Genomic DNA, 18557 nt, shown 5'->3' on the forward strand with positions numbered 1-18557 from the left:
TAGACAATGCAGTAACAGAATCTTGATTCATATTTGATAACGTTTTACTTTTCAATGTTCAAATCAGTGCCCTAACGATTCCCAAGCCAGTTGAGCTCAAAAGCCCGCCCCCATCGCTATGATACTGGTGCAGGTCTCCACTCAATGTGATGTCCCACCTTCCTATCCTGTTTCACTGAGAAATACGTCACGACACAGAAGTCAGACACTCACGAAATGCCATTTCAGCTCGACTTTAACCCATTAAGACCTGAGGCCGATTCTACAAATGTCTTCTAAATCCTGTTTCAATATGAGTGGGTTCTCAAACTTTTTCATGTCAAGGACCCCCCAAATGATATGCATTTGGCCGCCGACCTCTCAAAATCTCAAAATATTTTCTTCCAGGGACCCTCAGAAGCAAGGATTTGAGTTAAAAATGTTTGCTTTAAAAAATATATATATATTCAAAGATTTGAAATTTTCACGATTAAAAAAAAATTGCATATCTACAAGCTCATCGCTCGCTATGAGCTTGTATATCTGCTATTTTTGAATTGCCAAAGTATAAAATAATGGTTTAAGTGGTTACACAGATGCGTTCCCGGGTTTTAATGGGTTAAGTAGATGCACTTGTGGGAAGGATGCACATATGCCTGCATTCAGACCTGGGAACTTCCCATCCAACAGTAGCTGTTAGCCACTGAATATCTCCACGGGAGCAGTCGAGTGCCTTTGATAACATCGTTGTACGTACCCAAATGTACCTAACCAAGTCAAGGGACATTAACCCAGCAACCAACAACAGCCCCAGCCTCATTCGTCTATCCATTTGGTTACCAGGAACCTAGAGGACTGATATGCAATGCAGCATCAAAATGCAACAGGTCTGACACCAGAAACTACACTCTGCCCCCTGGTGTTTTGGTCTTGTACTTCCTAGTGCATGACATGACATGCTTTACATAATAGTTGTGAGCAGGCATTTCCATTTACAAGCTATTTCCAGTGTTACTTCTATCACTATCTCAAAGCAATCGTGTGAAATGTTCGAAAATGCCACTGAATAGCTTTTTAATAGAATCCACACTTTGGGTCAGTTGAATTAGCTTTAGTACATTGGTTGGAGCTGATAGCACATGATTATGTAGCTAAGAAAACTTCAGACAAAGATTTATGCCGACACAATCACTCTTACTGACTCTTACTCTTATCTTTGTGCATATTATTTTGACATCTAAATGGGGTCAGAAATGCTAGCAATAATTGAAAAATAAATATATAGGTTTTCTTAAAAGCTTCCTGAAAATATTGTGTTTCCTGAAACAGACACAGAAATGCCAGTGGGGACATTTAATGTACCTGTCCTGAGAGAGACATCAGACTGAAGAAAAACACAGACAGACCAATTCAGTCTTTATTTTTCCAGGAATACACTCTGCAAACAGACACCCCGTCAATAAACTCGCTCTTCAGATGGTGAATCCTCTAAAAAGGCCAGCAAAAGTATATTTGTTTGAGCAGTTAAAAAAAGAGAATCCAAGCAGGAGGAGGAAACTAAAAACACTAATTTACCCTGCCAAGTAGTCTGTCACAACATACACAGTGATTAAGATGTCAACCGCATGACAGGAATTAAAGTTAATAACTTGAAAAATCTGCACACCCAACACACCACAGGTCACACTAAAAGGCTGTAAAAATCCAACCGAAACATAACCGAGTCCCACCAAACATAACAAAGATAATAAAAATGTCACCCTGAGGGTTTTTCTTTTTTAAATTTCCCTCAGCCCTGATCTATACATAAATACATAGGGTGAGAGTCGAGAGAGCGAGCGAGAAAAGGGGGGGGGGATAAAAAGGCGGAGTCAAAAGAGAGCACCATCATCCTAAAGTGACATGCCTTCTGAGGACATGGCACCCGTCATTAAAGATGACATCACAGCAGGGAGGACCTTCCACATGCTATTGTGGACCCCTACATGATGCTGGAGACTCACTCAGTATAAATACCTTGAGCTTTGCCCTGGGAAGCAGCAGCAGCCGCTCAGACAGACAGACAAGACCCGACTCCACACTAAAGGATATAACAGCACCGGACCCGGGACAGCACCTCCCGACAACCTCACCATTCTTTGGAGCATAATCGTACCGGTAAGGTGTGCTTTCATATTATTCCTAGTATTGCCTTTTTTTTTGCTCTCTATGGCGGGCCTTCCTCTGCTGTTAGGGTAGTGCATGGGCCACCTGGCTTGCCTGCACCTTGGGTCTAAACCGCAGGTGCACAGTCAAATCTGGAAATTGACTTTTATGGGTCCATTTCTACACTCACAAGAGTTAAATTGACTGTTGGTGCAAAGCTTTCTTCTCCCAAGGCGAGAGAACAGCTCGGGCACTGATGGCTGGCTTTGAATTGAAGCCTGGTGTCTATCCACTGACTTGAAGCCAGTCATCAGCAAAGTGTCTGGCTGGTACCGTAAGCCACATGCTGATCTCGGATTAATGTAGTGAGCCATGTTCTAAAGCGTAGTCAACAAAGACAAAATATGCAAAAGAATATTTTTTTTTCAAATTTACGATTGAAAGAGATTTTGAGGCCCTTGGGAAATGCACAGAGAGACGTGATTCAGCTCAAAATCTATTGTTAGGATTTGTGTTTCTGCGTCAATTAAGCCATGGTCACAGTTGGGTTGCTTTAGGCTAACCTTGGAACATGGTAGCTCAATTCACTTAGGGATTAGAGCACTGGTGACACAGGAGACAGTAACAGTGTTAAAGAGTAGCAAAGCCATTCACTTTCCCAGGGTATTTAAATGGTATATTACAAGTATACTATGGTTTTTCATTATTGTTTCACAGCAAAGAAGGGGAGATGAAAGTATTGAGGAGGAAGCTATCAGAAACAGAATGAACTTTATTGTCACATCACAGGATTACAGGTGTAAAGAAGTGGGTGAAATAACTTTTCATCCGAGCTCCATCATCATCAAGCTATTGTTCTGAATGGATTTTGTCTTTGCAGGTTTAGCTTCAGAAGATGTATCTGAGAGTAACAAGTATCCTCCTAGTCCTCCTTGCTTTGGCAGAGGCAACCCCCTACCACCATGTGCAAAAGACCCCATACGTACACCAAAAAAAAAGCCATGGTAAGTTGCAAATCTACTTCTTTCCTTACATTGACAATTCATAATATAAAGACCTGACTTTTTTGGTACCAAAATATGTGCCAATGTTCAGTGGTGAATGAATAATAATATATAATAATAATGCCATTTGCCAAATGGGCCTACTAAAATATCATTAACGGCAAGTGTTAATTTAGAAATTAACATGCAGAGCAGCTCTAGTATTTAATTTCACATTGTAGCACTAATTCAATAATTTATCATTTTTGGTGTTCGGTATCAAAACTAAATGGGACAACGACGGCCTAAATGTTAGAGGAGAGTGCTTGTGACTAGAAGGTTGCCGGTTCAGTACCCCAGGCCCAGACAGGCAGGGAAAATCTGGGCTGGGAAGTGAATGAGTAACACTCGCCCCTATAGTACCTCAATACACAGGCACTTCACCCCAAACTGCTCCAGTGGAGCTGGTCAGAGGCCAACAGTACAGCTTGTACAACTGTGGTTGCACTGGGCAGCTCCCAGGTCTGAAATGTCTGTAGCTAAATGAGTATGAAGCAGGGCATTGCTAAAAAAAAAGAGCATGTGTGCTCAGTAAAGTAAAGGTTTAAAAAAAATAAGGGTAGAAATATAAGTGTTAGTGTTATCCCACACAATATTTTCTTTTAAATATTAAAAATACATTCAGCTGTCATTCTGTCCATGTAGACTCAATTCTAGCCACTTAAGTCACAAACTAAAAGTGTGATCACATGTGGTCACATCACAAAGCCTTCCAAACAACTGAGATTTATAGCAACAATTCTTTTACGAGTTTGCTTTCAAGTCTTTTATAGGACAACGACCTTAACAATGATATTTAGAATGAGAATGAGATACCGAGAATGAGAATATCATACCATTATCCAGCTTTTAAAATATCTGACAATTAAGTGAAACCTTTAAAGACACAAACAGCACCTGACTTTTTTAGTGACTCTAAGATGTTCTCTAAATGTTGGAAGCACAGTGAGTAAAGTTCTCTCTCTTTCTAAAACTACTGTAAACGGTATACTTCAGCAATCAGCATGGCACTGCTCATGAGTTAACCCATTAAGACCTGAGGCGATTCTTAAAAATCTTTTCTAAATCCTAACAGTTTTTTTTTCTTTATCTAAAAAAAATGTTTTTAAGATTTTTCAAAAATAGCAGATCTGAGCTTGTATAACTGCTATTTTTGAATAGCCAAAGAAATCTAAAGTGACACAGATGCGTTCCAGGTCTCAATGGGTTAAAAGTGTAAAACGACTACTACAACACTGTACAGTGCAGCTCCCAGATGTCAGTGTAACTGTATGAACATAAAACAATATAGTGAAAACATATTAAATAATAATATATGTTTGTATTTACACAAATAAATAAAATAAAATAACTACAATAAAATGCCACAATTAAACTTTAACGCTGACAGGTGTTCACCTGTCAGTGTTAAAGTTTAATTGTGGCATTCTGTGTAAATAGGTGAACATTTGTTGAAAATAGCTGATCTACAAGCTCACAACGTGTTGCATTCAGGTATTGTCAATGAACATATTTGGTGTAGAGGGGAAAAGGAGCGGGCCAAGGACAAGCCGAATTATAGTTTAACCGCTTACAGTACATCCTATACTTAGTTGACAGGGGACTGTATACTAGGCCCCCTCCTGTTTTCAATCTATTCTATATCTCTTTGCCAAAAATAGCCAACCTACAAGCTTACAACGTGCCTTGTTGCATGGCATTGTGAGCTTGTAGATCTGCTATTTTTGTAAAGATGCAGCTGGCACCTGCCGTGAACCTCATCTTTCTTTCGAGGCTGGGATAAAATGGAGAACACAGTTCCTAAGTGAGATGGTGCTCCCTGGATAAATACAGAAATAGGCAACCATCACTTCTGCACGCTTCACGAAAATGCCCTGAAGCAGTGTTCACAAAATAATTGCTTAGCTGACATCTAACACTGTAAATACGTCAATGACTCGTGGTCAATTTCAAATTCAGTTCCCCACAATGCAATGACTTTATTTGAGGAGCAAACAATTGAAAATTAATTTCAGCAGTTCTGCTTTTCAGAGGCTTTGATGTGGTTTTAATGGCCCGTGGGCTTCAACATAAAAATAGAAGCCTTTCCACTCAACAATGAGCATTCAGATTTGAAAAACCTTCCAAACAGATGTCATTACCACGTCGCAGTGGGCACACCCAAACAAACCACTTTCGTGGCGTTAAAAACACAAACACAATTTGAACCCAGAAAAGAAAATTAAATGAATGACGATTTAAAGTTTCTCACACATTCCATGACAAATGCATGACTAGCCAAATAAATCAAAATGTGCCATAGCTCACTATAATTTTGCTAAGCTATGTGGAGGTTATATTTTTCTGATGCAGGAGACGGTAAACCAACTTAGAAAACAAGCTGGACAGAAAGTGGGAGTAAAGTGGATAAAGTGAGGACTGTGAAAGAGAAATATTTCAACAATGGATATTGGTGCGGCACGTTGACACATAAGCAGACTGCTGTGCAGTACAATCAGTTCTGTCACGGTTCAATTACTGGTTAGGCCACCGTGCTAACCGCGGCCAGTATCATCACCTCCAGTTTGAGGTTTCCCTGGCTGCCAAAAAGTCCAGTTCTGGACCAGTTCTTCATTCGTGGTTTAAAGCTCATTTTTATGTGGCTTTCAAATTATAGCCATGTCAATCCATTTTACGCTCAAGCCACTATTGCAAAAGAGCTCATACACATTCACATTTCCTTTTATAATACAAACTGTTGAAAGGCCATCCAATTTATTGTTAGGTATACAGTAGTTGTGTAAACTTTAAAATGAGAACTCTGCCAGGCAAAATATCAGAATATGCAAACTATCTGGAAAAAGACAGAATGCCTTTTTAATAATACTGTATATCAATGCCTTTAATTAATATCACACTTTTCTTCTGCTGCATGGATCTCATCTTACTTGACATGAACACAGTTAACAGATAATATGAGAATACGCTGACTGTCTCCACTCCCTAGTGAGTCAGTCCGTTTTGGTGCTTTTGTATTCACAGCTTTGTTGTCAGATAAAGGTTAACAATTCAAGTAGCTGATGAATAAGGAAGTCTGGAGATATAAAAAACATTACAATAATTACATCAAGTGTTGGTATCATCCGTCTCCTCCTGATAAGGTTGACACAGTGGCCAGCAATAGAAGAACATGGTTGTAGGCATCAAATTATTTAGCAGGAAGTGGTCAAATTAGATTTCCGCATTCACAAAAAAGAAAAAAAAAGGCTACAATGTTTTAATCGTGGAGAAGATGCTTCCCTTTCGTTAAAATTAGGTTAAAGTAATAGGGCGGACCGCAGTAATATATTGCCTGAGCCACAGTCCAATATCTAATTTGTGATCAAATCTTATTCTGGTCCACATACTGTAGTGTGCATTACTGTATCCTCATATGACCTACTGTGCCATGCACTTCCACATTAAGTGGCAGAAAATGGCTCAAGGTGATGTCAACATCCTGCAGACCACTAACCATACATCCACTGCCATGGGCTGCACCAGCAAATTAAAGGGTATATATGGTATCGCGTGGCCGAAATCAAACCGAAATACACAGGAGCCGGGGTTACCGAGTTTCCCACGAGGCAGAGTGGGTCTGAGTGGGAAACATCCCCTCAGACCACTGGCCTTGTCAAGACTACCCTGGGAAGGGAAAAAAAAGAAATAAGTTGTCCCCACAACCTCTCCCTGTAATCACAGGGAGCAGTGTCCTCTGGGCTTTAAATCAGGTTGTGGTCGTATGGAGCAGAATACCAACCGTGATGTTAAGTCAAGCACTAAAAAGCCATCTGAGGAGTCATATAGAGAGAAAAACACAAGAAAGAGACATGATGTGGAGACAAATAGGGAAACAGTAAACCTTTTCCACAAGCAGAAATGTTCAGATTAATGCTTGTGCGTCTGCCTCAACATTCAGTGAGATAAAAAAAAAGAACTGGTCTGATCAATGTCGCAACAAGTGATGCGTGACAGACTGGTTAAGTCAATATGCACAGGGAATGGGGCACATGCATTAGATCCATGTGCTTTTTGCCATCCATTCACAGTACGGCACCACTGAGAATAATGTGCTTCAGGAATGAAACGCTAAATTATATTGTTTAAATAAACCTGTGTTTTTAGTTTCGCTTTGTTACACAGTACTTTAGGTACAAGGGAATAATGCCAAAATGTGTATCACTATCAACACTCACGCACCATTTAACAATAACGCAATGTATGTAACTGTCATTTGAGCTGCCTTGTGACGATCGCCTTCTCAAAAAGGAGCACTTCACCCATTTTCAACCTTATCTTCATATAATTGGTCCTCACTAGTGCTCACTAAGAGATGGCACAGCTTACGTCTACTCACTCTGCATCTCATTGGTGGGCTATGGAAAGTTTAGAAACCCGCCTGCCAATGACGTGCCAAATCGATGGGGATTCCAAGCTACAGCCTTTCTCTTTGGTAGGCAGGTTTCTGAACTGTCCACAGCCCTCCTGTGAGTGAGACACAGAAATGGTGACATCTTATAAAGAGCATTAGTGTGGAGGACCAATTATTATATGAAGGTTGAAAATGGGTGATGTGGTCCTTTAACTACTTTCACCCTTGTGTCCCTATTTTGGGCATGTCATTAACCCATTAAGACCTGAGGCGATTCTTAATTATTTTTTCTAAATCCTAGCATCCTAAAAAAAAAATTTTTTTTAATTTCACGATTTTTCAAAAATAGCAGATCTACAAGTTTGTATATCTGTTATTTTAGAATAGCAAAATAAATCTAAAGTGACACAGATGCGTTCCAGGTCTTAATGGGTTAAAGGCGAATATGTTCAAAAACTTTAGATATGTATTTTTTTTAAACAGCAGATCTACAAGCTCAAAATGTGTCCATACCGATGTGAACACAATGTGAGCTTGTAGGTCGTCCATTTTCAAAAGTTTAAATGTTAGGGAAGAAGACTGGTGGATATTTGACCCTATAGTGACACAATATACGGTCTCCTGAACTTGACACTATAATATAATATATATAATACTATTACTATATTATTACTAATTAAGTGTAATCCATAGTTGTTACCTGCATTATGCTACACAGTATGTAACTAACTCTATTTGTCAATTCCCCAGCCGTTGTAGGTGAGCAAGGACCTTCAGGTCACGACGGTGCACCCGGACCAATGGGACCACATGGCCCTCCTGGAAAGAGCGGTGTGGGACACACTGGACCAGTGGGCCCACCTGGACCCGCTGGAGCCCCCGGCTACTCCGCAGCCGGCAAACCCGGTACCCCCGGATCCCCTGGCAAATCGGGAGCCAACGGTCTGCCCGGTTCCGTCGGTGCGCCCGGCGCAACCGGAGCAATGGGACACAAAGGCCAGCCAGGCTCTAACGGAAGCCCCGGACCTGCCGGGTACACCAGCGTCGGCAAACCCGGCCCACACGGCATTCCTGGACCAACGGGAGCCAGAGGAGAGGCTGGCCTGAAGGGACACCCCGGAGTTCCCGGTATTCCCGGCGCCAAGGGACTGACGGGACACGGCATCCCCGGCGCTCAGGGAGCCCAGGGCCCACACGGCCCAGTGGGTCCATCCGGAATGCCCGGCAAACCTGGAATCGGTAAGCCCGGTGCCAACGGATACCCTGGTGATCCCGGTAAGAGTGGTATCCCCGGCAGAGACGGCGCCCCTGGAGCAAGCGGTATGTCCGGACCGAAGGGCCACACCGGAGCCCCCGGCGTCGGAGCGCCAGGAAAGTCCGGTCAGAACGGCACTCCAGGCATGCCTGGACAGATGGGACCCAAGGGTCCTCAGGGTCCCGCCGGTCAGCATGGAGCCACTGGCATGCCAGGCGTCGGCAAGCCAGGTATCCCCGGCATACCAGGTGACAGAGGAGCCCCCGGTACCTCAGGAACCACCGGTCAGAAGGGAGAGCCAGGCCCCACTGGTTACACAGGTGCACCAGGTTCTTCCGGTCCTATTGGCCCAGGTGGACCATCTGGAGCCAGAGGATTCCAGGGAGAGGCAGGCCCAATGGGACTTAAGGGCGACACCGGTATGGTGGGAGCACCAGGGGCTAAGGGCACCAAGGGTGATCAGGGACATCAGGGATTCACAGGAAAACCAGGTATCCCAGGAGCAAATGGAGGAACCGGAGCCACCGGCCACACTGGCCCTCAGGGCCCCAAGGGTGAGATGGGCCCCCACGGTGCCTCAGGTATCCCAGGCGCTATGGGTCAAGTAGGACCCAAGGGCCACACCGGACACCCCGGAGGTCCAGGAAAAGGAGGTGAGAACGGCATGCCAGGAGGCATGGGACCTGTCGGACCTCCCGGCATTCACGGACCCGCTGGTCTGAAGGGCCACCCAGGACCTCCCGGCGCACCTGGCCCCGCTGGCATGACCTCTAAGGGAATTTCTGGTCCACAGGGTCCACCTGGAAACCCAGGAGCCAGGGGCAATGACGGTCACTCTGGCCCCGTTGGTCCTCCCGGACCCCCCGGAGCACCCGGAGAGATGATCTACCACCACGAGAAGGCCATGCCCATCAAATCCCACCACCATGAGGTCATGATGCCCCATGAGATGATGAAGGCCCCCATGTCTGCCTTCAGCGCTGTGCTGACGAGGGCATACCCCCCAGCCGGACACCCTATTCAGTTCGCCCAGGTTCTGTACAATGGTGAGCAGCACTATGATGCCCACAGCGGCGTCTTCACATGCCAGATCCCTGGCCTCTACTACTTCGCCTACCACATGCACGTCAATGGCGCCAACGCTCTGGTGGCCCTCTACAAGAACGACGAGCCAATGATGTTCACCTACGACGAATACAACAAGGGCTTCCTGGACCAGATGTCAGGCAGCGCTGTGCTCATGCTGAACGCCCACGACAGGGTCTTCATTCAGGTGCCCGACGAGGAGAGCAATGGCATCTTTGCTGCAGACAACGTTCACTGCTCTTTCTCTGGGTTCTTGATTGCCTCAACGTGATTTCACAAATAACAAAATTACACCTCAAAACCATACCAAATTCAAGAACTACTCGGAGAATTAGTCCAGTTTACAAAAATTGCCATTGACATTGTAGAATGAAAGAAATTTTGTTGTAGTTTCAACAAGCTCATCTGCCTCAATCACATTTTTACATGCAAAAGGCAAGATTTAAAAATGGCCAAAACAATGTATTGGTAAAGACCTTTAAGGGGGGTTGAAAGAAATTAAAGATGTACGACTCATTATGTTCATATTTCCCGGTGCTTGTGTGCCAGTGCAATTTCATGAAACAATATTGGAAGATAGATATAAGTGGTGCTCTACAACTGCCTGTAACATTTACAGCAAATCTTATCTTTTTTTGTGTGTCTGTTAATGTTTGTTGTTGAAAGTTTTACCTGTAATATACATGCAAAAGGTATCACACTTGTTGTATTAAAATATGTTGTCAATAAGACCAAAACATTTCACAAGCACTTAACTGTGATTAACAAAAAACGGGATGAGGAATTCAAAGTTTATTTTGTCAAAATCCCATTGGCTGTATTATTGACCAAAACAAAGAATAAATTTATAGTTCAAAAAATGAGAAACAATGTTGTCTGTGTTTTATGTGCATTTGTGTATTTTGTGCGCTTTGTGTACACTGCCCTACTGTACATGTGTGATGCAATCCCTGGCTAACCTCACTGCAGATTTCAATGGACCTGAATGAATCACAAAACCATTCTCAAGTGTAAAAAAAAAACTAAACAAATTCCACATACCTTTAAATGCAGATGTGTTGTAATTATGGTCAATGGCAGCAACCATGTCTTTCCAAAAGTCTGAATTCACCTCATCTCCACGCTGTTCACAAAAACATTCAGGAATTTTTCAAGGGAAAAAAACGCTATACTTCAAAATGTATTCCAGTTACCTATTGAATTATCATATATGTATCTAGTAGTATTATATAATCATATTATTAGATTTTACCTTGTGCAACATGTCCACCACCCTTCCACAGAGAAGAGCCCCAGGTAGATCAAAATAGTTGTCGTAGTAATAGTACTTTGCTGCAGAAGAAAATCACACTTGATAAACATTTTGGCAATGCTTAACGTTTAGTGCATTCAAGAGCACTGAAGGCGCTGTATAGTAAGCATATCACTCAAATTAACTTAATTTTTGCATCATGATAACGTTATTTACGGCAATTACTGAATTTGACACAATGACTCTTTCCTAAATCATTTATTTGGATTACTTAACAACTGCCAGAAAGTATTAAACATGTAACCACTGTCAACCTGGTGTCCCTATTTTGGACGAAATGTCATATAGGCAAAAAGAAAATCTGAACATTTTATTTAATTTGTTTTATGAAAAACATAAAATAATAACAGAACATAGCCAATGTACAAGCATTATTTTTACAAGCATTTGTACAAGTTTTTTTTTTACATCTGTGTATTACAGTATATATACCAAATTGACCTAGATCAATTGCCATAGTAATGATTGTAATTCACCCATGGTGTTCTTACAGTATAATATGCTTAGTTTTAATGTCTTATGTTGCCTTCACACTAGTGGTGACAAAGCTACAAAACGCCAGGCATGGCTAGATACATTGCTGATGAAGTGCTGCTCAAGCCACACTGCGTAAATGAAAAGGGTTAAATAACAGAGGGAAGAGAGGGGGAGTGGAAATGGAGGAAAAAAGTTTATGATTGATTGATGCATCACTGGAACGCTGAAAACGTTGAGGCCAGTTTGAGCGTCACTTTGTATTTTCAATGCTGCTGGCCTCCTTTGAAACTGACGTTTAGCCTGTCACTTTGTCACCACGACTGTGAATATGCAATATAATGACACTGTAACTTCCAAGAGCTCCAAATATTTTTATTACACATTAATTACGGAATCCTTCCATAACCTGTATCATCCACAAAACAGCCAACAGCACAAAAACGTATAAAACTGCATTAAATTAAGGTCTGAATGATGAATGAATAGTCGTGCATGAGAACACCATACCGGATCTGGTAAAGGAGGTATTGAGGCTGTCGAAGTGCTTCCATTGCCTTTTAGGACCATAGTGTTTGATAATCTCTTCTGTGGTGAGGTCAGTGGTTCCATGTGTTGCCCTAATGAAACAATGAAACAATATGTGTTCAGTAAATCCCATTTTCAAATATATTATCAGAAAGGTGAAATAACTAAAGTCAAATATAATATTTCAAAAAGTATAAAAGAATGTTCAGTTTTACTGTTAAAACATAATGTACACATGTATTGAGGCTATGGCCTTGCAGCGAGGCCCACCAGATGAATGTCATTTGCTGAAATAAGTGGTTGTTTTATTTGAAAGCAGAAATACTTAAATTTCCGTTGGAAAATAATGTGTAACCCTGAGAGCCAAAGAGTACCACATTTATATGACACTCATAGTGTCAAGTACTCATTTATGCACATTTTATATGACTTATTTTACAGCAAACCGCTGATTTTACCGTAGGACGGTTCCATCTTCGGCCAACTTTACCAGGTTTCCATCCTCAAGATCCACAACCAGCCCTTTGAAACTGGATACGAAAATGAGCAATAGATATGTTAGCACCAGGAGACATGATGAGTGATGCCCACATGCTGACTGTCACGTGTCAGCTCTTACACAGCATGGAATGATCAATATAAATCACTGGACAATGGACATTTAGATTTACTTGCTATAATATCCCAGCTAAATATTAAACAGAATGGGTGTATGATCTGGTGTACTAGATCATGCAGCAGCGTTTAGGCATTGCATTCAAGCCTGAAAGATTTATTTCTTCACTCATTCCCTGCCTAGAACGACTAAAACGACTTTTGTCCTTTAAGCCCCCTCTGCCAAGAACGACTAAAACGACTTTTAATTTTTTCAAAAAAAAAAAAATCTTTTTTTTTTTTTTTTTTTTTTTTCTTATTTATTTATTAATTTTTTAACCCAAAGACCAAGGAGATATGATTTGTTGAAGATCTAGACTCCCATCCACTTCCTTGTTAACTTAAAACTTAAACATGTTGTATCTCGGCTCCTGAGTACTTTTTTTTTTTTATTAAAAATCTCTGGCAGTGGGCAAACGCAAAAAAAAAAAGTTCTGGCAGTGAATGAGTTAAAGGGATACTTCACTTTCGGGTCGGGGAAACATTTAAAAAATATATTAAAAATAAATGAAAAAAGTAATGGAAAATTCATGGCCCCCTCATGCATTAGAGTGTCCTACTAATGTGTGAGGGGGCCTTTATTTTGCCATAACTTCTTTCATTTTTTTTATATATTTTTTTTTAATGTTTATTTTATGTGAAAGTGAAGTATCCCTTTAAGTATAAAGAAGTATAAACTTTTTGCCCACAGAACATACCAATATCAATAACATTTCCTTATTGAATGAATGATTTCATACATTGATGATTGTCAGACTCACTGTATTTCAGGAATAATGTTAAAAAAAAACTTTTTTTCAGATGTAAATTTGTGTGAAACATTATAAGAGCCGATTCTGATTTGTCTACAAAGCATTTCCAGAAGCAAGGTCACAGGATCCTCTATATGCATTTAGTTTAGTTTAGTTCATTATATAATGCAATAGAAAAATGTGGTGCCCAGAAGCTCTGTGAATCTGTTACTGAGTGATGATGACTCACCAGAAATCCCAGGTTGCAGGTGTTAAATTGAGGAGGTCCTTGTCATAGCCTCTGTGCTCCACCAGGTACCCGCCAAAGCTCTCATAGATTAGCTGCAAACAAAAAAAAAGTCAAGTCAGTTGACAGCCCAGAAAGAAGCCCAACAAGGACACTGGGGTATACAGGTGGACTCAAAGATGTAACAGCCCAGTTGTTTACTGTTTTAACAAACAACAATTGATGGTCCAGTGTAACAATGTTGCTACAGAATTGCAAGAAGCACCACTGGTTGACAGATCACAACACAATTACTCTGTAAAGCCTCATCGATACCTCATTGATGCTGATGTTGCATGCAGTAAATAGCAGATATACAAGCTCACCACGCGTCACATTCGTGACGTGTGGTGAGCTTGTAGATCAACTAAGTATAAATGAGGCTTAACACTGTCATTACAGACAGTAACACTATGCTTGGCTGGCTGACACAATTACTGTAACAATATGTTGTTCGTTACAGTAACACTGCCTGGCTGGCCCGGCACATGTCATGACTGCAAAATCATTAAACTCCAAAGCTGTATACCACAAGTGAAGTAGGTCTCTCTTTACACAGTTAGGCCTACAGAAATATAGTGATTTTGAACCATTGAATGAATGTCACAGTTCTGCGAGGGGATTCTGCGATCCTTGCATTTGCAAACATCACTCAAAAAGGCATTATAATAATAACAGATGTACATCCATCCAGGCCTCGAAAGCTAGTTTTGATATTGATTTGACATTATTGTCTCCGCCGAAGGTGGAGAATATGTTTTCGCTTTGTGTGAGCAAACATTGTTAGCCAAGCTAACATTGGGCAAGCTCCACGTGACACGTGTCAATTTGTTGACACCAATGTCTCTGATTGGCTAGAGGGACGCGTGACGAAATAAAAGTCTATAAATAGGTGTGTCACTTCAAAAAGCCCTTTTTTGAAGTGAGGTAAAACAGGATCAATCAGACTTGATTGGAACAGTACCTTCAGTAAGTCCAAGTCACCCGTCTGTGCGTGTGTGTTTCCCTCTGAGAACACCTAACATTGGTCAAGCAAAGGCGCAGAAGGCCAAAGCTAAGAAAGCATACTCATCTACAATTGTAACGTAGAAGAGGACTAGAGTTGAAATGATCCCACAACAAAGCCGAACTCTTAATACGTGTCAATATGTTGACATCAATGTCTCTGATTGGCTAGAGGGACGCATGACGAAATACAATCCTATAATAAAAAGGTGTGTCACTTCAAAAAGCCGTTTACGTTTTTGAAGCGAGGTAAGACAGGATCAATCAGTCTTGATTGGAACAGTATCTTCTAGTCCAAATCACCCGTCCGTGCGTGTGTGTGTCCCTTTGAGAACACCTGACATTGGTCAAGCAAAGGCGCAGAAGGCCAAAGCTAAGAAAGCATACTCATCTACAACAGTAACACAGAAGAGGACTAGAGTTGAATTGATCCCACAACAAGACCGAAATCTTAATACGTATTAATATGTTGACACCAATGCCTTTGATTGGCTAGAGGAATGCATGACGAAATACAATTCTATAAATAGGTGTGTCACTTCAAAAAAACGTTTACGTTTTTGAAGCGAGGTAAGACAGGATCAATCAGTCTTGATTGGAACAGTATCTTCTAGTCCAAATCACCCGTTCGTGCGTGTGTGTGTCCCTCTGAGAACACCTAACATTGGTCAAACAAAGGCGCAGAAGGCCAAAGCTGATCAAACACACCAATCAACTGCTGAAACTGTTCAAGACAATGAAGATGAAGAAGACAGACAAGTATTTGAACAAACCAGTCAATTATGACGACTCCCATATGATAGATTGCTTCAATGTAAACAGAGCATTGCTTCAATTAAACAGAGCTAAGAATCAGAAAGAAAGAATGAAATTAATCAGAGACAAAAAATCGCTAAATGACAAAAGACGAAGACTAGCCATGAATGCTTACAATATGACACAGCAAAGATTGCTACAATCTCTGGAAGAAAAAGTACTACAGTATATATCTTTTACTCTACTGTATCTCATTAGTTATTGCTATGATAATATAATTGCTATAGTCTGCTGGCGGAGACTTGTGCTCCGAGGAGCACATTTTCTAGTTGATATTGATTTGACTTTATTGACAGTTTGCAAAAAAAAGGTACAGTGGTACGATTATACAAATGGTGCTAAAAAGGATAACACATAAATCCCTGAGGACTTCATTGTTTCCATTGTGGTCCTGTGTATTCAATTAATCGACTTAAAACATATATGATCATCATCAGTCAGCACCATCTCCGACGTTGAACCTGCTGTGAGTGACTCACGCAGAGCGACTGCAGCTGCAGCAGCAGCATCATCCAACACGCATACCGTACGTTACATACTCTGTACGTTACATCCTCACATCATCCAACACGCATACGTTACATACTGTACTGTTACTTTACATCCTCACATCCATGAGATAATATTCATCATCACTATAAATCGGGAACAAATCGGTTGCTGAACAACAGATGATGAACCATCGTACTTTTCCACGTGTAGGCGCCACATTAAACACAATGTGATGCCAATGGATGGGGGGAATCGTTAAACAGACATTATATCATCATCACTGACGGTCATCATTTTTGTCACCATCATCCATGGATGATGATGCTGCTTGCGCTAGCTCGCAAGGCAAGCTAGCGCAAGCAGCATCATCATGTATACAAACTGTCTCTCATCCTGGAGGTCTCCTTCAGATTACATTATTGTCACCATGGATGATGATGCTAGCTTTGCTACAGAACTCACCCTGGAGGTCTCCTTCAGATGGTACCGGCACAGCGTGTGGTCCAAGTCGAAGCCGATCACATCGCAGTCTGACAGGCTGAAGAATTCGCTCATTGTAGCAATAAAAGAACCCGGAGTGGAAATCAGTAACTAACGTTTACTGGTACTATAACACACATCAAGTTGCACAGCAGCCTCCTGCACAACTGATCTGTCAATGTCAATGACGATGCGTCTAAAGCATCTGCCTCTCTCTCTCCTGGTCCTGGTAGCAGCACGACGTACTAATAGGTCGGTTTTATAAATGAAAATGGGGGGGTTTGTTTCCCTGGACGGAACTGTTGCTTCTAGAAGTCAACAACACCCCAACGTCGGTTCATTCAATGCGATAATGTCAATAAGTTGTCCATATTATGCAGCTGAAGTTGAGCTAGGAGCTGCTATCAGCCAGGAGAAGGCGACAGAGAGGCGGCAGGCTTCCGGGTGTGTATGTGTGGGAAAATTCTACCCGAACAAGACAATGTAGAAGCGCAATATGAATGTGGTGCGCAGCGTAGCCATGGTTCACATGACGCTCGTCTGTCAGAAGCGTCATTGCGCTGCTATTTACAACGCGTACATCTACATAAACGTTCAAATTTCAGATATAAAGTGCTGACCCCATGGCCATAGATGTAATAAGTTAAAACGCCTAGGTCTACGTACCTGTGTCTTCCGTATTGTTCAATAAAAAGCATTTTAATCCGATTGGTGGCCATTTTCTCAGAATGTTCAACTACGCGACCCTATCGGTTGGAAGGTGTACTGCACTCTGATACATTATAACTCTATGAAACAATGGCTGCCGATAGGAGTAAAGTGCTTTTTATTGAACAATACGGAAGATACAGGTACTTAGACCCAAGCGTTTCAACTTGTTACATCCGTGGCCGTAGGGTAAGCACTTTATATTTGAAATCTGAACGTTTATGTAGCTGTACTGGTTGTAAATGTAGACATTTTAAAAAACAGGAACAAGTAGCTCCATGACTGTCATGATATGACAGTCATGTTTCAGGGCTAGTGCGCAGCGCAGCTCATTTCTCAAATCTCACGCCATACCCATCGAAAGAGAGAGTTCCGTCACGCTTTAATCTCGCCGCTAAGCGAGCCATGGGCGGTAGTTCCAAACATTGGAACTTCCTAATTGTTGAGATTGACAGAACATTTCCGCATTCCATTCTTACAATGGGAGTCTATGCTATGCTAGTGTCGTCACTCTCATACTAGATCACGCTGGCCTCGCTAGGCTACAAGTAACTTCAGAATGACAGCGATTTCAATAAGTAACAACAACTCAAAGAAAATAGAAAACACTCACTTGTGTGATACAAACACACACCCATTCTGAACACACCCAACACATTATATTTTGTTATTATATTTATAACATACTTGTCTTTGTATATATAGGCCTAGCGCAGTATTTATTTTATTAAATGATAAAAATCTAAGCCGTATTTGATAGTCCTTGCTGTGCACTCAGTCAGGGCCCTTGGAGCATTGGTTCTCAAAGTGGGGTCCGGAGACCCCCCAGGGGTCCTTGGGGCCCGGGGGATACCAGGGGGTCCCCAGCCAAATTAGTTAATATAGCGTCACAACCATTTTAACCACTTTAACCATATTTTATTCTTTGGCTATTACAAAATAGCAGATATACAAGCTCATAGCGCGGCACTCGAGCTTGTAGATCTGCTATTTTTGAAAAATCCCTGGCGCAAAATACTTTTGAGATGGGGGGGTCCGCAGCCAAATACATATCATTTTGGGGGTCCTTGACATGAAAAAGTTTGAGAACCACACCAGCATTCATCCCATAGATATGCATGAGCCGCCTTGTTCCTATGAGCCACGCTTGAGCCAGTCTGGGTGGAGGAGAGG

General features: G+C 41.7%; 2 protein-coding genes across 2 annotated transcripts in view; one reads left to right on the forward strand and one right to left on the reverse strand.

The window, feature by feature from the left end:
- The window catches only part of nt5dc1 (5'-nucleotidase domain containing 1), an 87822-nt gene extending 70732 nt beyond the window's left edge, over window positions 1-17090 (reverse strand). The window contains exons 1-6 of the mRNA XM_080453141.1: window positions 16659-17090; window positions 13848-13939; window positions 12671-12742; window positions 12195-12304; window positions 11151-11230; window positions 10940-11021 (exon numbers count right to left, since the gene is read on the reverse strand). Of these exons, the coding sequence (XP_080309267.1) occupies window positions 10940-11021; window positions 11151-11230; window positions 12195-12304; window positions 12671-12742; window positions 13848-13939; window positions 16659-16751 (529 nt within the window). The 5' untranslated portion in view covers window positions 16752-17090. The remainder of the gene's footprint in view (window positions 1-10939; window positions 11022-11150; window positions 11231-12194; window positions 12305-12670; window positions 12743-13847; window positions 13940-16658) is intronic.
- col10a1b (collagen, type X, alpha 1b) lies at window positions 1982-10768 on the forward strand. Its single transcript, XM_080453134.1, has 3 exons — window positions 1982-2136; window positions 3005-3128; window positions 8308-10768. Exons 2-3 carry the CDS (start codon window positions 3020-3022, stop codon window positions 10167-10169), a joined length of 1971 nt encoding a protein of 656 aa, XP_080309260.1. The 5' UTR covers window positions 1982-2136; window positions 3005-3019; the 3' UTR covers window positions 10170-10768.
- Window positions 17091-18557: the final 1467 nt, after the last annotated feature.

The sequence above is a fragment of the Gymnoscopelus braueri genome (genome assembly GCF_963280865.1).
Source record: "Gymnoscopelus braueri genome assembly, chromosome: 16".
Taxonomy (NCBI): domain Eukaryota; kingdom Metazoa; phylum Chordata; class Actinopteri; order Myctophiformes; family Myctophidae; genus Gymnoscopelus; species Gymnoscopelus braueri.

Bases quoted from the DNA above. Each gene is read 5' to 3' on its own strand.
- col10a1b (XM_080453134.1), top strand. From the start codon at position 3,020: ATGTATCTGAGAGTAACAAGTATCCTCCTAGTCCTCCTTGCTTTGGCA. The intron at 3,129-8,307 runs GTAAGTTGCAAA...TCAATTCCCCAG, and splicing joins ACACCAAAAAAAAAGCCATG to CCGTTGTAGGTGAGCAAGGA.